The sequence below is a fragment of the Lactuca saligna genome, chromosome 6 (assembly GCF_052625555.1).
Source record: "Lactuca saligna cultivar CGN05327 chromosome 6, ASM5262555v1, whole genome shotgun sequence".
In the NCBI taxonomy this organism is placed as follows: domain Eukaryota; kingdom Viridiplantae; phylum Streptophyta; class Magnoliopsida; order Asterales; family Asteraceae; genus Lactuca; species Lactuca saligna.
In genome coordinates, this window is record NC_136422.1 from 77,440,001 (window position 1) to 77,457,742 (window position 17,742).

Consider the following 17,742-nt stretch of genomic DNA (forward strand, 5'->3'; position numbering starts at 1 on the left):
ATAAAATAAACAAATTAAATTTATATATCCGGTGAAACCCCGCTTATTGTATATGTATAGGTTCTTCATGATTAACAAACTCATGTTGAATTCTGTAGCTGCTCTTGTTGCGTAGGCTCTTCATGATTCATGATCTTGGGTTGTCTCACAATTGGAGAAATCAATTTCCATACTGCATTCAATGGTCAAACGTCTATATATGAAGATCAACGTCAAATTAGTAAAGACTATATATAGAAATTACGAGGTTAATACTTACAGTATATTGTGGCTGCAAACCATTCATTAATGATTTTCACCCATGTACTTGTCCACCCGACATCAATGCTCCATCTGTTTTGTTTTTTATTTTCACAAAATTAATTACACAACATGGGTTTTTATCGTATCTTTAAATTTACAACTGATTTCATTACAGAAATGAAAATGGCATCTGGATCTTACTTCCTGGTTGAGCTATCAAGATTCCAGCTGATGAACAGCATAGCAAAGTACATAGCACCCAAAGAGAATATCAGGTGAAAGAAGCCATATTTATATGGGATATCATCCTCCATCTGATCTTCTTGTTTCTTTAGCTGAACAAAACAGAAAGTTTAATGCAATATGTGTGTAAATATATAAAAGATCTAGTATTATGATATTATCTATACATCACAAATCGGAGATTTTGAGATTAAACATATATAAAACGGAGAAATTAACCTGAAATGTTTGTGAATCCATCCCGGTGGAAAATGTTGCCATGACAATGGCGGAAACCCCGATCAGGAAACCCTAGAAGCACAAAAGGGATAAAAGTGTAAATTCATGTGATCATAGTATAAGTTTAAGGTAAAAAATGAAGGGTATACGTGAGGTTATTTACTAGCACAGTTATCCAGTCAACATGCTTGTTTTCGTGCTTTTGAGGGCTGCATATTTCGTTTGCTGGCTCACTGGAAAACCATGAGAGCTATCAATCAACAAAAGATTTAAGCAATCAAAGTAATCTATAATTAATGCAACAATCAGTCGATCGATAATTTAATAATTACAAACCTTCTTAACGCAGACCAACAAAGAAAAACGATATAAAATGCCATGATCCCAGATGATAAAAGACCTTTATTCACCTGTTTTAAGTGTAGAGATAATTAGATTAATTCCAGCATATATAAAAATGTAGAATTGAATCAAGGACATATATATATATATATATATATATATATATATATATATATATATATATATATATATATATATATATATATATATATATATATATACCTTTGAGTGCAAGGATATAATCATCATGACAAGAAGCAAAACTGTTGTCCAGGTAATGAAGAATATGTTGAGAGTGCATGAAGGTTTTGATGCATACAATGCATACATTACAATGATCCCACATAAAGAGGCCATATAGAACAATGTTGACATGAATAATCCACAACACGAGCTGCAAAACATAAAAGACGATGGACTTTAATTTGTTAAGTTTGATAATTAAAGAGGATGATAATTAATTAATTATGGATAAAAAAATGTATCAAACCTTTGCTTCTTTCTTTCATCGGGCATCCAGTAAGCATTCCACCATGCTATGAACTCGATCACACTTACAAGCTGAAGGAGGAGAAAGATCCTGGATCATAGATTTAATTTAGTAATTAAGAACTGATTTTAATGAAAAAGATTAAAACCCTTTAAAAATAATGTTTTATAAAAGATTACCCTGCACCAACTCGAGCAAGTTCACCTGAAAAAACGTAAGATTTTAGTCATTTTAACAACAAATTTGCATTTATATAATAAGTTCTTGTAATTCGATTGACTTACCATATAATTGAACAAAATCCGAGGGTATGAAGAACGAAAACACTAAAATGATCACCAATATACCAAATTTCACAGTCCACCATCCAGAATGCCATGTATTACGAATGTTGAATAACTTTTTTGTTCCACATGTGGTCAAAAACAACATAAAGAAATATATCTAGAATTAAAACACATTAAGGCAAAATCAAGATTTGTGAAAGATACATTTTTTTTTAATAATTTCATCTGACTAAACAAAAGATACGAAGCATCCCAAGCTAACACGAAGAACTCCCATTGTTTGGAAACAGTCATGGCCTTTAAGAACTGTAAAACAGTAAAAGAAACTTATTAAAACTATTTTACCCAAATTGAATTGTTATATATTGGTGATTAAATAAGTTTTTAAGAACTTACTGTGGAAGTGAAGGGAAACCCTTTGGCCATAGTCACGTAGAAACCAGGCTACAAGATTTACTAATGAGAAGATAATGCCATAAGTATAGCGTGCTCTTAGTGATTTCTTCCTTCTTATTAAACACTCTATGCTCATTTGTTGCATAATTTCCCATTGAACAATCTCATCATTTGTTAGTTTGATGTCTACAAACACGTCATCTTCAATCATTTCATCAGGCTCAACCATCCTGAAACTAGCTAGTTTACTAGCCAAAAATGAATCAAAAATTCAAGTATAGTTAAAGAAGTTAAGAACAAGATTAAGGAATGAATAGAAGGTTAACAAACCTTCGATGTTTCTGGATTTGTTGCCAATTGGTTCCTTATGAAAATCAGTGAAGGGTCTGAAAGCTTAGGGGAGTGATGAGTATGAGGCTTCTTGGATTCAATTAAGATGCTCATAGACCCTGATATCATGTTTTTTTTCACCCTTAAAGTAATAATTAATTAAATAAAGAAGAAGAAGGTAGCAAGCCTCCAATTTGTCAGGTTTGAGTAATAATTGGTATAAAGTCAGCCCAACAACTAAGTCTGAGTAAGTAGATACTGTTAGCAGACACTCCATTTCTTGAACACTCTTTTATTGTTTAGAAGACATCTGTCTTTCTTCCATTTTAATGTTTTTTACTTGGATTAAAGTTTTGTTTTTTATTTGTATTAGTTGTCAAATAACACAGACCCATGTTACAGAAAAGGGAAATAAACAAAACCCATCAAGGAAATGATAATAAAAAGAGAAATGCAACATTTTCGTCTTTTCTCTAAAAAAAAGCATAAATCATACGTAATTTCGAGTTTTTAACAAGACAAAAGAATATCCTAGCAAACTATTGAGTTAAAAGCAAAAAATAACAATGTATTTTCTTCTTGATTCATTGATTAAAGAATTTAAAAAAATTCTACCCAATTTTAGAAATATCATTTAGATACAAAACAATTTTCACTATTATAATTGGATATGTTTTTCAAAATATAATCTCCCAATAAGAATAAACTGAGAGGGTAATGTTATAAAAAAAAAAAAAAATCAATGTTGTAATACTGAGAAATAAGAGTAGGATGCTTAATAAACAAATAAATAAATAAACATTGTTATTTTTTGTATTTACCTTGAGATATATTATTAATTAAAGTTGTATCAATTTTTTGTTATGACCGATAAAATGAAATATTAACTTCTTTTAAGAAAATTGGATCAAGTAACCTGTAAAGTGGAATGATGCTTGTAAGTTAGGACAAGTTAGGTTATGTTAGATTAGTATATATGTGTCTTATTTTCTTTAAAATTATGATTACAAGTTAACTAATTGGAAAATTAACTAAGACTTAGGAAGATTAGAATCCAAGAAAATGAGCAACAACTTTGTTTTTTACATTCCTATCAAACATGCAATATGAGGTTAGTGGTGGTAACTTAAAGAGTTTTTAACAAGTACTCAAAGATTCAACAGGGCACATTATATCGGAGTTTTAAACTTGAACATGAAATGGTTATCATCAAGAAGAAGAGAATTTGGTGAAGTTTCTTAAGCTCAAACATGATACATTGAAAGATATATGCATCTATTTTGATGGTGTGAAAACGAGGAAACAAAATTCTAGAAAAATGACGAAATGGTTAAAAAAAAGGGTAGTGAGAAAAGGTATACACGTGAAGATGAAGAATGGTGATACTTTGAGTGCATATGAAGCCACAAGTAAAAAAACAAACAGAAAGATGACAAAAGGTGGTAGGTCCAAACGGGTTGACCCAATGTTAAATGGATTATGGCTGGAACCCCAATCACGCGTTAGAGACCGTTGCTGCTGAGGAGCGGAGCTCAATAAATAAAATTAAATATTCGAGGCCATCATTTAATCATTTTAGTATTGAAACAATCAAATCTAATTTAGAAATTAATATGTGTCCATATTGGATTATTTAACATCAAAATCTAGTGCTTAAAGCTTTTGGGGTATGTGATTGCTACTGGCCTCCTTTTTTGCTCCTATTTTCACCTTCTATTTTGTTTATTCAACATGCATTATGCAAATAGCCAAATATGGGTTACATTATTAGGTGTTGTATGATTGGGTTTAGGTTTGTCGGCATGAGTGAGTAAGTGCATTAGTGAACTCTATCTACGGCCCACTTGGTTAATGTACTATATTAACTATTATACCAACTATAGGACACAAAACTATCTCTTGTGTATTTTTGTTAGTTTTATGCTAGTATGTGTGGGAATTGGGAAAGCAAAAGTTTTGGATTCAAGGCTTGGAAATGGCCATGCGAGGGACAACACAAAACTCGGGTTTCTTGATAAACAGTTAGATATTAGCAAGATCGGTCCAGATGGTGGGCAACCCGGGCGACCGCTCAGGGCCCACATCTCTTGGAGGCCCAAAATTTCTTGGCTGTATATATATATATATATATATATATATATATATATATATATATATATATATATATATATATATATATAATATTACTTAAATGATTTTTAAGGCCTAAATTTGGTTCATACTCGAACTAGGTCAAAAGATAAATAATTTGGCTTGCTTGTTATTGCTAATTGAACATGCTTATACTGAAAAATAAATGATATTTTTTTTAATCTTTATTATATTTGTCTGTAAGAGGCTTTTTTTTCTTTCGCCTCGGGCCCATATACGTTTGGACCGGCCTTGGATCTTAGATCCTAACATATCATTGAGTACTTGGTTTACATATCATGTAATAGTTTTGAAGTTGGTTGATGTGGATCCTTAGCGTTAGAAGTTAGATTCAACTTTTTAAGGTTTGGGGTAAAAATATTCCATTTTTTACTTTAGTTTTAATGTATAACTGTTATGGACTAAACAATTATAATGAGCAAGAACTGATAGATTTATTCTACTGTTTCATAAACTTCATAACTGGCATGGATGACAAGAGAATACGGAAAGAAATAAAATAGTAGCTATTCGAGATACTACACTCTCCCAAGTAATAGAAACTTCTAAGAATAATGATTATGATTTCCCTTAGGATGGTCTTCCCCTTAATAGGGCACGAATGACAACTGCCCATTTTGCCCCTGCTCCCCCATTACCTCTGCAGTCATGATGGACGATCTGGTGGTCCCCCTGCCCTTGGAATCTTTTTCTGTTTTTTCCTTTTATATGTGAATTTGAGTGGTGGCTGCATAACATTACTCCTTCCCCAAAGACCAACCTTGTCCTCAAGGTTGAATTCTGGAAAAGTCTCCGCTATAGTGGACCAGTCCTCCCAGGTTGATTCAAATTCTGGCACTCCATCCCATTTGATCAAAACTTCTGTGTTTTGATCCTTGTCTCCGGACTGCACTCGCGCCCCTAAGACCGCTTCTGGAATCCAATCAAGCTTCAATTCCTCTGTCATGTGAGCAGGTAGAGTAGGGTTTGCAACTTGATTACCAATGGCCTTCTTGAGTTGATATACATGAAAAACCGGATGAATCTTGGCGGTGTCGGGCAATTGAATTTTGTAGGCCGCCTTCCCAACCTTTTGTGTAACCAAGAAGGGTCCATAGAATCTTGCTGCCAATTTCTGGAAGGGTCTGGGTCCCATTGATCGTTGCCTGTAGGGTTGCAATTTGAGATAAACCCAATCCCCCACTATTAGAGTCACATCTCTCCTATTTTTATCTGCCACAGCCTTCATCTTCTGTTGAGCTTGGAGCAAATGACTTTTCAGGTCATCCAATATGGCATCTCTCTCAAGGAGTTGTTCTTCCACTGCCATGACTGTCGTGTTCTCTTTGTGTATCTTACCTACCCGGGGTGGGTCTCGACCATATAGAGCTTTAAAAGGGGTGGTTTTCCCAGGTGTATGATAAGCATTGTTGTGAAAAAATTCTGCCTAAGCCAGCCACTTGTTCCATGTTTTGGGCTTCCCTTGGATGAAGCAGCGTAAGTAGAGTTCCAGTGCCTTATTGACTATCTCCGATTGGCCATCCGTTTGGGGGTGGTAGGCAGTGTTCCTCATCAGTTGGGTACCTTGCAACCTGAAGAGTTCGTTCCAAAAATGACTCATAAAGATCTTATCCCTATCGGAGACAATTGAGATTGGGAACCCATGTAATCTAACGACTTCCTTGATGAAGGTGGCAGCAATGGAGGTGGCTGTGTAGGGGTGTTTTAGAGCAATAAAATAGGCGTACTTGGTTAGTCGGTCCACCACTACCAATATGGAGTTGAATCCATCAGAATTAGGAAGGCCCTCAATAAAATCCATCGTCACTTCCTCCCACACCTTATCTGGAATGGGTAACGGCTGTAACAACCCAACAGGATGCGTGTTGGCAGATTTTTGGGTTTGACACGTGCTACATCCTTGCACATATTTTTGCATTGTCTTCCTCATGCCCACCCAAAACCATTCTGAGGCCAACCTTTGGTAGGTTCGGAATTCTCCTGCGTGCCCTCCAATGGCAGAATCATGGAACTCCTTGAGCAGCAACTTGATAAAATGGGATTTTTGGGGAATAACGATCCTACCTTTGTAAAAAAGTCTACCCTTTTCCCAGGTATACCCTGCAGTGCACCTTCCCTCCTTCCATGATATCCTCTTTGACTTGCTGGATAAACGGGTCCACAGTTATTTCCTTTTCCAATTCCTCCATGGAAATTGACCACCCGGATTGCAGGGCCTGTAATTCCGTGGTCATATGTCCGGTCCGAGACAGGGCATCGGCTACCTTGTTGGTTAGACCTGGCTTGTATTATATTTCAAATTCGAATCCAAGGATCTTCTACATCCACTTCTGATACTCCGGTCCTACTTCTCTTTGTTCCATTAGAAATTTCAGGCTGCGTTGATCTGTTCTGATAATGAAACGCCTCCCTAAGAGGTAGTGCCTCCATTTTCTTACTGCCAACACGATGGCCATCAATTCTTTCTCATAAACAGACTTCAGTCTGTTTCTTTCCCCTAGCACTTGGCTGTAATAAGCAACGGGGTGCCCTTCTTGTATCATGACTACCCCTAATCCGGTGTCGGATGCATCCGTTTCTACTATGAATAATTTCTCAAAGTTGGGCAGGGCTAGAATTGGCGTCTGAGTGAGAGCAAACTTTAGAGCTTGAAAGGCTCCCATGGCTGCCTCATTCCACCTAAAATTATCCTTCTTGAGAAGATCTGTTAAGGGGGTTGCAATTCCCACGTATCCTCTGATGAATTTCCGGTAATAACCGAATAGGCCCAAAAAACCTCAGAGCTCCTTGATAGTGGTGGGAACCGGCCACGCTTCGACTGCTCTAATTTTTTCGTGATCAACCGCCACCCCTTGCTTAGAGATAACATGCCCCAAATAAGCTATTTGTTGCTTCCCTAACTCACACTTGCTTGGGTTAGCAAAGAATTCATGTTGCCTTAGCGTACTCAACACAATCTCCAGATGTCCTTGGTGTTGCGTTTCATCCGAGCTGTATACCAGGATGTCATCAAAGAAAACTAGCACAAACTTGTGTAAATATGGCCTGAAGACTTCGTTCATTACTGATTGGAAGGTTGTTGGGGCGTTGGTAAGGCCAAAGGGCATTACCTTAAATTTGTAATGTCCTACGTGAGATCAGAAAGCCGTCTTGTGTATATCTTCCTACTTCATTCTGATTTGATGATAGCCTGATATTAGGTCCAACTTAGAAAACACTCGTGACCCATGCAGTTCATCCAATAGTTCTTCAATGAGAGGTATGGGAAATTTATTTTTTTTTACTGTAACCCTATTAAGGCTTCGATAGTCCATGCAGAATCTCCAAGACCAATCTTTTTTCTTTACTAGGAGGATTGGACTCGAGAAGGGGCTCCTTGTTGGTTGAATGATGCCCGCCTTAAGCATGTCTTGAAGTAGCCTCTCAATCTCTTCTTTTTGTGTGTGGGTGTACCTATAGGGTCTCACCGAAACCGGTTACGTTCCCTCCTTCAGTTGTATGGCATGTTGTTGATTTCGAATGGGTAGTAACCCTGCATTCCATGAGAAGACCGAAATGTATTGCTACACCACCGGCTCCAAGTAAGGGGGGCATGCTGGTAGGCTGGAGTCTGAAGGAAGTTGTTCTATGAGGCTGAATTGGACCCAATATCCCCCTCCGGACGACCCTAGGGTTCTTACCATGTTTTTCAAAGATATCTGAGCACGTTCCAGGGACGGATCACCCTTCAATGTAACCTACTGTCCTCCCAGTTTGAATTTCATGTGTTGTGTTTTCCAATTAGTAGTTACCGGACCCAATGTTTCCAGCCACTGAATTCCCAATATGACATCAGAAGTTCCCAACGTCAAAGGTAGAAAATCTTCCTTGATACACACTCCTTGAACATATAACAGTACACCCTTGCACTTCCCCGTTCCGGTGACAGCCTCTCCTGTTCCCAAGGACACTCCAATCCCAGCAGTAGGAGATATGGGGATATTGAGATGCTTAATGGCTGACAGGGATAAAAATTTGTGGGTTGCCCCTGGGTCAATGAGGATCGCTACTTCCGCTCCTGCCAATTCCCCCTTCAATTTGAGAGTTTTTGGGTTAGCAATTCCAATCACCGAGTTTAAACAAATTCCTAAGAGGACGGTTTCTTCTGGGGTCTCTATTTCTGGGTCCTTTTCTACTTCGATTTGGGGTTCATCTTCTTGATCCTCATCTTCATGGGTTATCAGCACACTTAGTTCCTTCTTCTTACAGCGATGCCATGGGTTCCATTTTTCATCACAACGATAACATATGCCTTTTTCCCTTTTCTTTTGGAGTTCTTGATTAGTGAGCCTTCGAATTTCAGGGAAACGTTTGTGGGAAGGTGTATTAGGGTTTTTTGATGGGTAGAAGGTTGTTTTTATGGGAGTGATAAGGGGAGTCGTTTCCTGGATCGCCATAGGAGTCGAGCTTGGTTTCTTAGAAGTGTGGGAACGAAGCTTACCTTCTACTTTGATGGCGACTGACATCGCATGATCAATGGATCGGGGTTCGAACAATTGGACCTCCGTTCTTATGTCTTCTTTTAGTCCGTTAATGAATTGGCCCAATATCACATCATCCGGAATATTTTTAAGTGGGGCAAGTAGTCCGATAAACGAACGTTGATATTCATGTACCGACCCGGTTTGAATTAGGGACAACCATTGCTGGTATAGCGTACCTGCATAGATGGGTCGGAACTGACGAAGGAGGAGCGTCTTCAGTTTGTTCCATTGCATTACCGGTCTTCTCCCATGTTCCCATTGAAACCAGAGGAGAGCATCCCCTTCAAGAGCCACCACCGCGCCCTCCAACTTGTCACTCTCCAATAGTCTATAGAAATTGAAATACCGCTCTGTTCTCAGGATCCAACCATCCGGGTTCTCTCCGTCAAACAAGGGCATCTCCAACTTCCGGTACCTCCAGTTGCATTAGCCATTCTGGCCCTCACCTCCTCCATTTCCCATTCTTACTCTGTCGATGTTACTGTGCGATGTCCCACTGTAACCTTTCGGAGTCCCCTCCATGGATATTACCGGTGTGCCGGTCGGCTCTCTTTCCCCTATAGTCTTTCCCTGGTTACCCTTGGCTATGGCCCCCAAGATCTCCTCAAACTTCTGTTCCATTTTCAATTGATTTTGATCGATCTTCATCTGGATAGACGCTATTGAGTCTGCTTGGTGTTGAATCTGATGACCTTGATTCTCCAGACAATCATACAAGGTACCCAGCTCCAACTCCAGTGATTCCACCCGTTTAATTTGATTCTACTATTTCATAAACTTCATAACTGGCATGGATGACAAGAGAATACAGAAAGAAATAAAATAGTAGCTATTCGAGATGCTACACTCTCCCAAGTAATAGAAACTTCTAAGAATAATGATGATGATTTCCCTTAGGATGGTCTCCCCCTTAATAGGGCACGAATGACAGCTGGGACTCCAAATGCCCATTTTGCCCCTGCTCCACCCATTACCTCTGCAGTCATGATGAATGATCTGGTAGTCCCCCCTGCCCCTGGAATCTTTTTCTGTTTTTTCCTTCTATATGTGAATTTGAGTGGTGGCTGCATAACAATAACCTAGAATCTAGCTCATCAAACTAATTATTTCCGTTTCAAATTTGTAATACTATTGTCTTGAATTTTTATATATTTATGCCGGACCGTTATAATATAGTTAACAAAAACCCTTTTTGGAAATAGAAAATAAAAACCGAAAAATTGTAACAAAATATTGTAGTGAAACCAAAAACCGAATTACTTCTAGTTTGATTTTACTTTTTGAGGGTGTTTGATATCCCTCTTTTGGGTCCAATAAGAGGTTGATTATGACTATGTTTCAGTCTTTAGGGCATCTTCAACCCTACACTAAAAAATCATTTTTATATTGTAAAATATAATGCTCTAACCCTTTATTATATCTAACACTATATATGGTATTGGATTTTAGTGTAACACTAAATATAGTATTGAATAAAGAATAATATACCTAAAATATTAGTGTTAAATATTATGTAACGAGATGGAAGAGCCAAATGTTTGTGATTCAAAATTCAATAAAGCAAGCCCAAAATTCATTGTGATTTAAAATTCAATAAAGCAAGCCCAAAATTCAAACTCGGTACGTCTAGAATATTATTAACATTTCATGATTACTACAATAGGCGATAGGATGGGTTTGACATTAGCCGTCCAAATAGTGTGTTTACCATTTTAGACAAAGGACCTGGGAAGTGTTTTAAGATATAAATCATATAATAAAATAAAATTTAATAATAAAACAAAATTATATAAATTTCGACGTTATACCCACTGCTAACCACTATAGTGGTGGGTACTAACTCATTACCACATCCAACCGCTAAAATGTTGGGATACCTACCACTATATATCCTTCTTATTTTTCATTACTAAAATAAAAAATATATATATTTTAATTAATTAATCCGTAGAGAGGTAGAGATAGAGAAAAAAAAAAAAAAAAAAAAAAACTCATAAGAGGTGATGGTTAGTGCTCCCCACAATAATTGACCACGAATTTTTCCATGACTAAGAATATAAGGTGATGTTCACAATTGTTGTTCATGGCCATATAGACCACGAACATGTTCATTACAAGTATACCACTTGATCTAAGCACAACGACCGCAAAAACTAGTAGGTAAATTATGTAAGATTTTGACCATTTATCAACCTAAAAATAAATAAATAATAAAAAATAAATAAATAAATAAATTTAAAAAAAAAAAAAAAAAAAAAAAAAAAAAACCGAGATGGACATCTTAAATAGCATAAATCGTAAAATCAAAACCCCCTGTCAAGAACCATATCAGTCATTATCCACTTCTAGAATCACCCCGTTAAAGACAAAACCATAGATTTTATCTTCACTCAAAATTGAAAACAAGAACACGAAATGAAATAAATATAATAAACAGTTTGGCTTTTAAGCGTATGAAATGGAATAGGTGGCAGTAGGCAGGAATAAGAACATTTTTTCCCATCTCAAACACAGCAAGCCATTAGCAAACATTCAAATGACATCCAAGTAAAGATGAAGAAATTGTTCACCACAAAACTCATCACTAAATAAACTTTTTTCATGATAACACGTCACTCTCATAATCCAAATGCCGACAAAAAAAAATGAAAATTTTTACTACTTCTCTTGCATTTTAATCACACCTATGCCTTCTTTACCCTCCTCAAGTGTTGTGTTTTATTTTGTCAGTAAAATGTATGTCAATATCCTTTGACCGGTCAAAAGTCCATTCCACCCATTCCTCCCATTCCACCACCGCCCATTCCAGGAGCACCTTCACTAGCTGGCTTCGGGAGTTCAACCACAATAGCTTCAGTAGTCGTCATCAAAGAAGACACACTACACACAAAATTAAAAATTAAAAAATAAGCCTTAGAATCTATTATGAACATTTACGAAAGGAAAAACTGCAATAAAATCCCTACATATTGGCCTCATAATCGATTTAGTCCCTATATATTTTTTTTATTCAATTAAGTCCCAAATACCGGTAATCGTATTCAATTTAACCCTTTGACCCGGTTAACAGGTCATCTAACTTTCAAAAATTACATTTTTAGCCCAGATTTCAAAATTATTACAAATTTAATCCAAAATTTACACTTTTGGCCCAAATTTCAAATTTTGTTACAAATTTGGTCCACACTTTACCCTTTTTGCCCAAATTTTAGAATTTTATTATGAATTCATCTTAACTTAAGTTTTATTACAACTTTTTTTCTCAAAGAATTGTTTGAAATATGTTTTTTCTTTATAACATCATATTTATACAAAAAAAAAAACGTATTTTCACATAAAAATCTTATATGTTATATATAAAAACTTTCTTCAAAAAGTTTTTTGTATATGAAATATTTAGTTATAAAAATAAGTATTTATTAAGTATATAAATATATAGAAATCCGTTTTTATAAAAAAAATGTATACAAAAACATATTTTACAAAAAAAAATGTATACAAACACCTATTTTATCTATATTTTTTTTTATAAAATTGTGTTTGTTTATATTTCTTTTTATAAAAACGTGTTTGAATATTTTTTTATATAATTAGTGTTCGTATACATTTTATAAAATGTATACAAACACGATTTTATAAAATATATACAAACACGTATTATATAAAAACTTATTCAAACACGTTTTTATAAAATGTATACAAACACGTATTATATAAAAAATTATTCAAACACGTTTTTATAAAAAAAATATAAACAAACACGATTTTATAAAAAAATATAGATACATACCTATTTGTGTGTATATATATATATATATATATATATATATATAAAGGTGATAGGTATTTGTGTACAATTTTTTATAAAAACGAATTTATATATATTTATATACTAAATAAATACATATTTTTATAGCTAGATATTTCATATACAAAAAACTTTTTAAAAAACGTTTTTATATAGAAAATATAAGATTTTTATGTGAAAATACATTTTTTTGTATAAATATGATTTTATAAAGAAAAAACATATTAGAAACAATTTTTTGAAAAAAAACTAAAATTAGGATGAATTCATAATAAAATTCTAAAATTTGGGCAAAAAAGGTAAGTTTGGACCAAATTTGTAAAAAAAAATTAAAATCTGGGCCAAAAGTGTAAACTTTGGACCAAATTTGTAATAAATTTTGAAATCTGGGCCAAAAATGTAATTTTTGAAAGTTGAATGACCTGTTGACCGGGTCAAAGGGTTAAATTGAATACGATTACCGGTATTTGGGACTTAATTGAATAAAAAAAATATATAGTGACTAAATCGATTATGAGATCAATATGTAGGAACTTTATTGTAGTTTTCCCTTTACGAAATTAAATTAATAGATAAAAAGGAAAAAAGTTATTTTGTAGTTTCAAATACATACTATAATATGTATTTCAAATAATCGGAAAAAAAATATTATTTAATGTTTCAAAAAGATGTTTACTAACACTTAGAAGAAAAACAATTAATATTAAATACTAAGAAATACTAGAACAATTTAATTAAAGTTTTGATATTTTTTAAAAAATGTTAAAGATCATGGAATTTTAATTACATACGACTATGTTTATGAGTTTCAACTAACCTTGCAGCATCAACCAAGGCTGTTCTTATGACTTTCAACGGATCAATGATTCCATTTTTCACCATATTCACATATTCACCTGAAAACCAACAAATTTTACAAAAAAAGTCCCAATAAAAATAAATTCTCAATCTCCATTAACACATACCTTTAGCTGCATCATACCCAAGATCCTGATCATCCTGTTCTAAAAGCTTCCCAACAACAACAGAACCCTCAACCCCAGCATTAGATGCAATCGTATGAACTGGCATCTGTAATCAAACAGATTAAATAAAATAAAAAATGTTAATTTCTTCATCTTATATTCTTATATACAAAATCAAACGTTAGAATCTGGAAATAAAGTTGTGACCTTTAGTGCGTTTTGAATTATCTGAACACCTATTTTCTGATCAAAGTTGGCTGTTTGTAGTTTTTCCAACTCTTTAGATGCATAAAGAAGAGCAACACCGCCACCTGGCACGATTCCTTCTTCAACAGCTGCCTTGGTGGCATTTAAAGCATCTGTAACTCTATCTTTCTTTTCCCCTACTTCAGTGTCACTAGCTCCTCCAATCTTCAACATGATTACAAATCTTTCATTATTTATTTTGAACACAAGAAAAGATAAAAAGATATTTTTTTGGATAAAAGATGTAAAAAAGGAAACACCTTTAGTACAGCAATACCACCAGAAAGCTTGGCTAGCCTTTCTTGAAACTTTTCTTTATCATAATCAGATGTGCTGGACTCGATTGCTGACCTTATCTGTTATAAAATTGGGATTTGATCCATTTGAAAATATTATTCTAAAAAGATATGAATATGAAATTATGAATGAAGGAAAATGTTAATAAAGGGCACCTGTTCACATCTCTCTTCTATAGATTTCTTATCACCAGCACCATCAAGAACAACTGTGTCATCTTTGGACACAGTGACCTGAATCAAGAATCATCATTTATTTAGTTATAAACAAAACCCAGAAATTTAAATTTAGTTTTTGATGCTTGAAGTGATGTAACAAACCTTTTTACAAGAGCCGAGCATTTCAAACTCCACATTCTCAAGATTCATGCCAAGTTCTTCTGTTATAAGCTGTAGAACAGATGAAAAACCATTGTTAAAGATATATCAATTTTGAATTATTTACAGAAAATGGGTCAATTTGGGTTTACATTATAAAGCAAAGAATCAAATGGGTAGAATTTAAATTTTTAAAAATCTACGAAATTATAGCATTGTACTTTCAGTTATTTTCTTATCAAGCATTGTACTTTGAGAGATACATCCAATTATAGCAGTGATTATTGCTTACGATTTGGATGACATTGCTATGAAAGTACAATTTTGACCCTCGATAAAAAGTTACTCCTGCCCATTTTGCCAAATTTATGAAAAATATCATGTTACAATTAGGAAAAATGAAGAACACACCTGGCCTCCAGTGAGAGTGGCAAGATCTTGGAGATTTGCCTTTCTGTTCTCACCAAATCCAGGAGCTTTAATGGCACAAACCTATTTTAAAAAAATAAAAAAACAGTTAGTTGCATAAACAAAGAATAAAACTTTTTTTAGAAAAAAAAATAATAACCTTAATGCCAGCACGAAGCTTGTTGAGAATCAAGGTAGCCAATGCTTCACTCTCCACATCTTCAGCAACAATAAGTAATGGTCTTTGTTTCTGGATTAAAATTTAAAAAAAAAAAAAAAAAAAAAAAAAAAAAAAAAAAAACATCAAAATATATAATTGCATAACATATTTCAAAATGAATGAAATAATCATTTACAAATTACAACACGTTTGGGACTCTTTACCTTAAGTGCCAACTCTAACACTTTGATTATAGAACTAATGCTTGATATCTTCTTCTCATGGATTAGAACAATGGGGTCGTCTAGTTCCTGTGTCAATCATCAACAATTTACCAATTTTCAATCTGATTCAAGATTTTCTTTAAAAAAATGTTTGATTCTTCTTGAAATTGAATAGATATCAAATATCATTGACACTTACACATTTCTGATTCTTTGTGTTTGTGATGAAATGTGGAGATATGTATCCCCTGTCCAGCTTCATTCCCTCCACAACTTCAAGTTCATTATACAACGTCTTTCCATCCTATTCATTTGTAGGATAAATTTTGCAAAAGAATTAGAAAAGAAACATTCAATCATAATCACTATAAACTAAATTGTAGCTTACTTGAATTGTGATGACACCTTCTTTCCCAACTCTCTCCATAGCTTTGGCTATCAGTTCACCTATCTCACGTTCTCCATTTGCAGAAATTGTACCCACCTGTTAGTTTTATCATGTTTAGTTTCCCATCAAAACACTAACATGATCAAGCGTAAAAGAAAATGATTGTAGATCTAAACCAAAAACCAACCTGTGTGATCTCATCAGAAGTACTTATCATACGAGCCCTACTCTTCAAATTTGTGACCACAGAATCGACAGCCATGGAAATACCACGTCGAAGGTCCATTGCATTCACACCAGCTGCAACTGACTTGCACCCTTCTGAAAAGATTGCTCGAGTGAGAACTGTCGCACATGTAGTACCTGAGACATTAACGACCCCATTGGAACAATCGTTTATAAGATACTCATGAAAATTGTGAAAAAAACGAGGGAAAAAAGATGAAAATCCATCATCGAGTGGAAATTTACCATCACCAGCTACATCGTTTGTAGCATTAGCAACCTGTTTGACGAGACTTGCACCAACGTTCTTGATTTTGTCTTTGAATTCGATGCTCTTTGCCACTGTTACACCGTCTTTTGTTACTTTAGGAGGTCCATAACTTTGTTCGATCACCACGTTACGCCCCTATATAGTCATTATCAAATAGTATTTTTATCAGACTGTTGATTATACCATATTCAAAGATTAATGTGAAAGTACCTTTGGACCCATGGTTACTCTAACAGCATCAGCAAGCTCTTCAACGCCTCTAAGCATTAAAGCCCTAGCATCGACTCCAAATCTGATGTCTTTGGCTGCGTAGTTTCTGCTCCAATTAAACCTACTTCCAATCTGTATTCGTATGCAGGTAAAGATGAGCATAGATAGATGTGAAAATAAATACACACACGATGACGACAGAGAGTTGATCTATTACCTGCTGAGCCTTGTTATTTGCAATCCTGCAAATCACAATCAGAAACGGCGTAGTGGTTAAATGAGATAGTGAACATAAACCAAAATTTTGATTTGATAAAATCATATGAGTTTTGATGGAAAATTGTTGAAATGATGAAATGAGAACTTACCTTGATTTAGAAGCAAGATTTGCTGCGAAACGATACATGATTGCAGAAGATGCTAGACGATTTCGAGAAGAAGGAATGAGGGTCTGGAAGAGGGTTGTGTGTTGCTGCTGTTAAAGAGGTAAACGGAAGAATCTGGAAGAAGTGGTGGCGAATAGGGTTTTAGCCTTCAGTTTTGGAAATGTGATGAGATGGTGAGGGTTTATGTTTTTGGCCGTGGTAATTGTATCCGCACTAAAATCAAACATTTTACGTGATAATTAGCATTAGTTTGAATTTTCACTTTTTGTCCTCCCATTTTTGTTAAAGTTTCAAATTTTAGCCTTTACATTTCAATCTTTATACCATATTTGGTATTATTACATTAGTTTATTTATGAAAAATAAAAAGTAATAATATTAATAATGTACTGAATTAGAATTACGTTGTTACAAATAAGGTTGTGCATGGGCCGGTTTGGGTCGGTTTTAGACCCAATCTAACCCAACCCATAAATGATCGGTTTTTGGTTTTCTGAACCCAATAGGATCGGTTTCTGATCGGTTCGATTTCTCGGGTTCCAAGTTCGGTTTGGTCGGTTTTCCGCTTTCTTGGATTCAACCCATATACCCACGGGTTCTGGGTTTAAACCCAT

General features: G+C 34.7%; 2 protein-coding genes across 2 annotated transcripts; both read right to left on the reverse strand.

The window, feature by feature from the left end:
* Positions 1–35: 35 nt before the first annotated feature.
* On the reverse strand, positions 36–9,442 carry LOC145001377 (Serinc-domain containing serine and sphingolipid biosynthesis protein). Its single transcript, XM_078960749.1, has 14 exons — positions 9,401–9,442; positions 2,551–2,669; positions 2,221–2,468; positions 2,069–2,130; positions 1,822–1,981; positions 1,717–1,741; positions 1,538–1,627; positions 1,270–1,441; positions 1,042–1,115; positions 869–938; positions 706–777; positions 445–578; positions 260–333; positions 36–172 (listed from the first exon to the last, which is right to left on the reverse strand). Exons 3-14 carry the CDS (start codon positions 2,447–2,449, stop codon positions 81–83), a joined length of 1,254 nt encoding a protein of 417 aa, XP_078816875.1. The 5' UTR covers positions 2,450–2,468; positions 2,551–2,669; positions 9,401–9,442; the 3' UTR covers positions 36–80.
* A 2,256-nt stretch (positions 9,443–11,698) lies between these two features.
* LOC145000917 (chaperonin CPN60-2, mitochondrial-like) lies at positions 11,699–17,328 on the reverse strand. Its single transcript, XM_078960221.1, has 17 exons — positions 17,112–17,328; positions 16,961–16,985; positions 16,744–16,875; positions 16,509–16,668; positions 16,225–16,400; positions 16,038–16,133; positions 15,849–15,953; positions 15,650–15,736; positions 15,426–15,515; positions 15,269–15,349; positions 14,861–14,929; positions 14,696–14,773; positions 14,504–14,599; positions 14,205–14,408; positions 13,998–14,103; positions 13,850–13,928; positions 11,699–12,104 (listed from the first exon to the last, which is right to left on the reverse strand). Exons 1-17 carry the CDS (start codon positions 17,147–17,149, stop codon positions 11,984–11,986), a joined length of 1,743 nt encoding a protein of 580 aa, XP_078816347.1. The 5' UTR covers positions 17,150–17,328; the 3' UTR covers positions 11,699–11,983.
* Between the last annotated feature and the right edge of the window lie 414 nt (positions 17,329–17,742).

What these genes read in the sequence shown, in the direction of transcription:
- LOC145000917 (XM_078960221.1), bottom strand. Translation starts at nt 17,149, where the DNA reads ATGTATCGTTTCGCAGCAAATCTTGCTTCTAAATCAAG. An exon ending in TGCTCGGCTCTTGTAAAAAG is followed by an intron (nt 14,774 to 14,860) that starts GTTTGTTACATC and finishes TTCTTGATTCAG; the next exon opens with GTCACTGTGTCCAAAGATGA. An exon ending in TAATTCAAAACGCACTAAAG is followed by an intron (nt 14,104 to 14,204) that starts GTCACAACTTTA and finishes GTTTGATTACAG; the next exon opens with ATGCCAGTTCATACGATTGC.
- LOC145001377 (XM_078960749.1), bottom strand. Translation starts at nt 2,449, where the DNA reads ATGGTTGAGCCTGATGAAATGATTGAAGATGACGTGTTTGTAGACATC. An exon ending in GTGTTAGCTTGGGATGCTTC is followed by an intron (nt 1,982 to 2,068) that starts GTATCTTTTGTT and finishes TTTTAATTCTAG; the next exon opens with ATATATTTCTTTATGTTGTT. An exon ending in CTTGCTCGAGTTGGTGCAGG is followed by an intron (nt 1,628 to 1,716) that starts GTAATCTTTTAT and finishes TCTATGATCCAG; the next exon opens with GATCTTTCTCCTCCTTCAGC.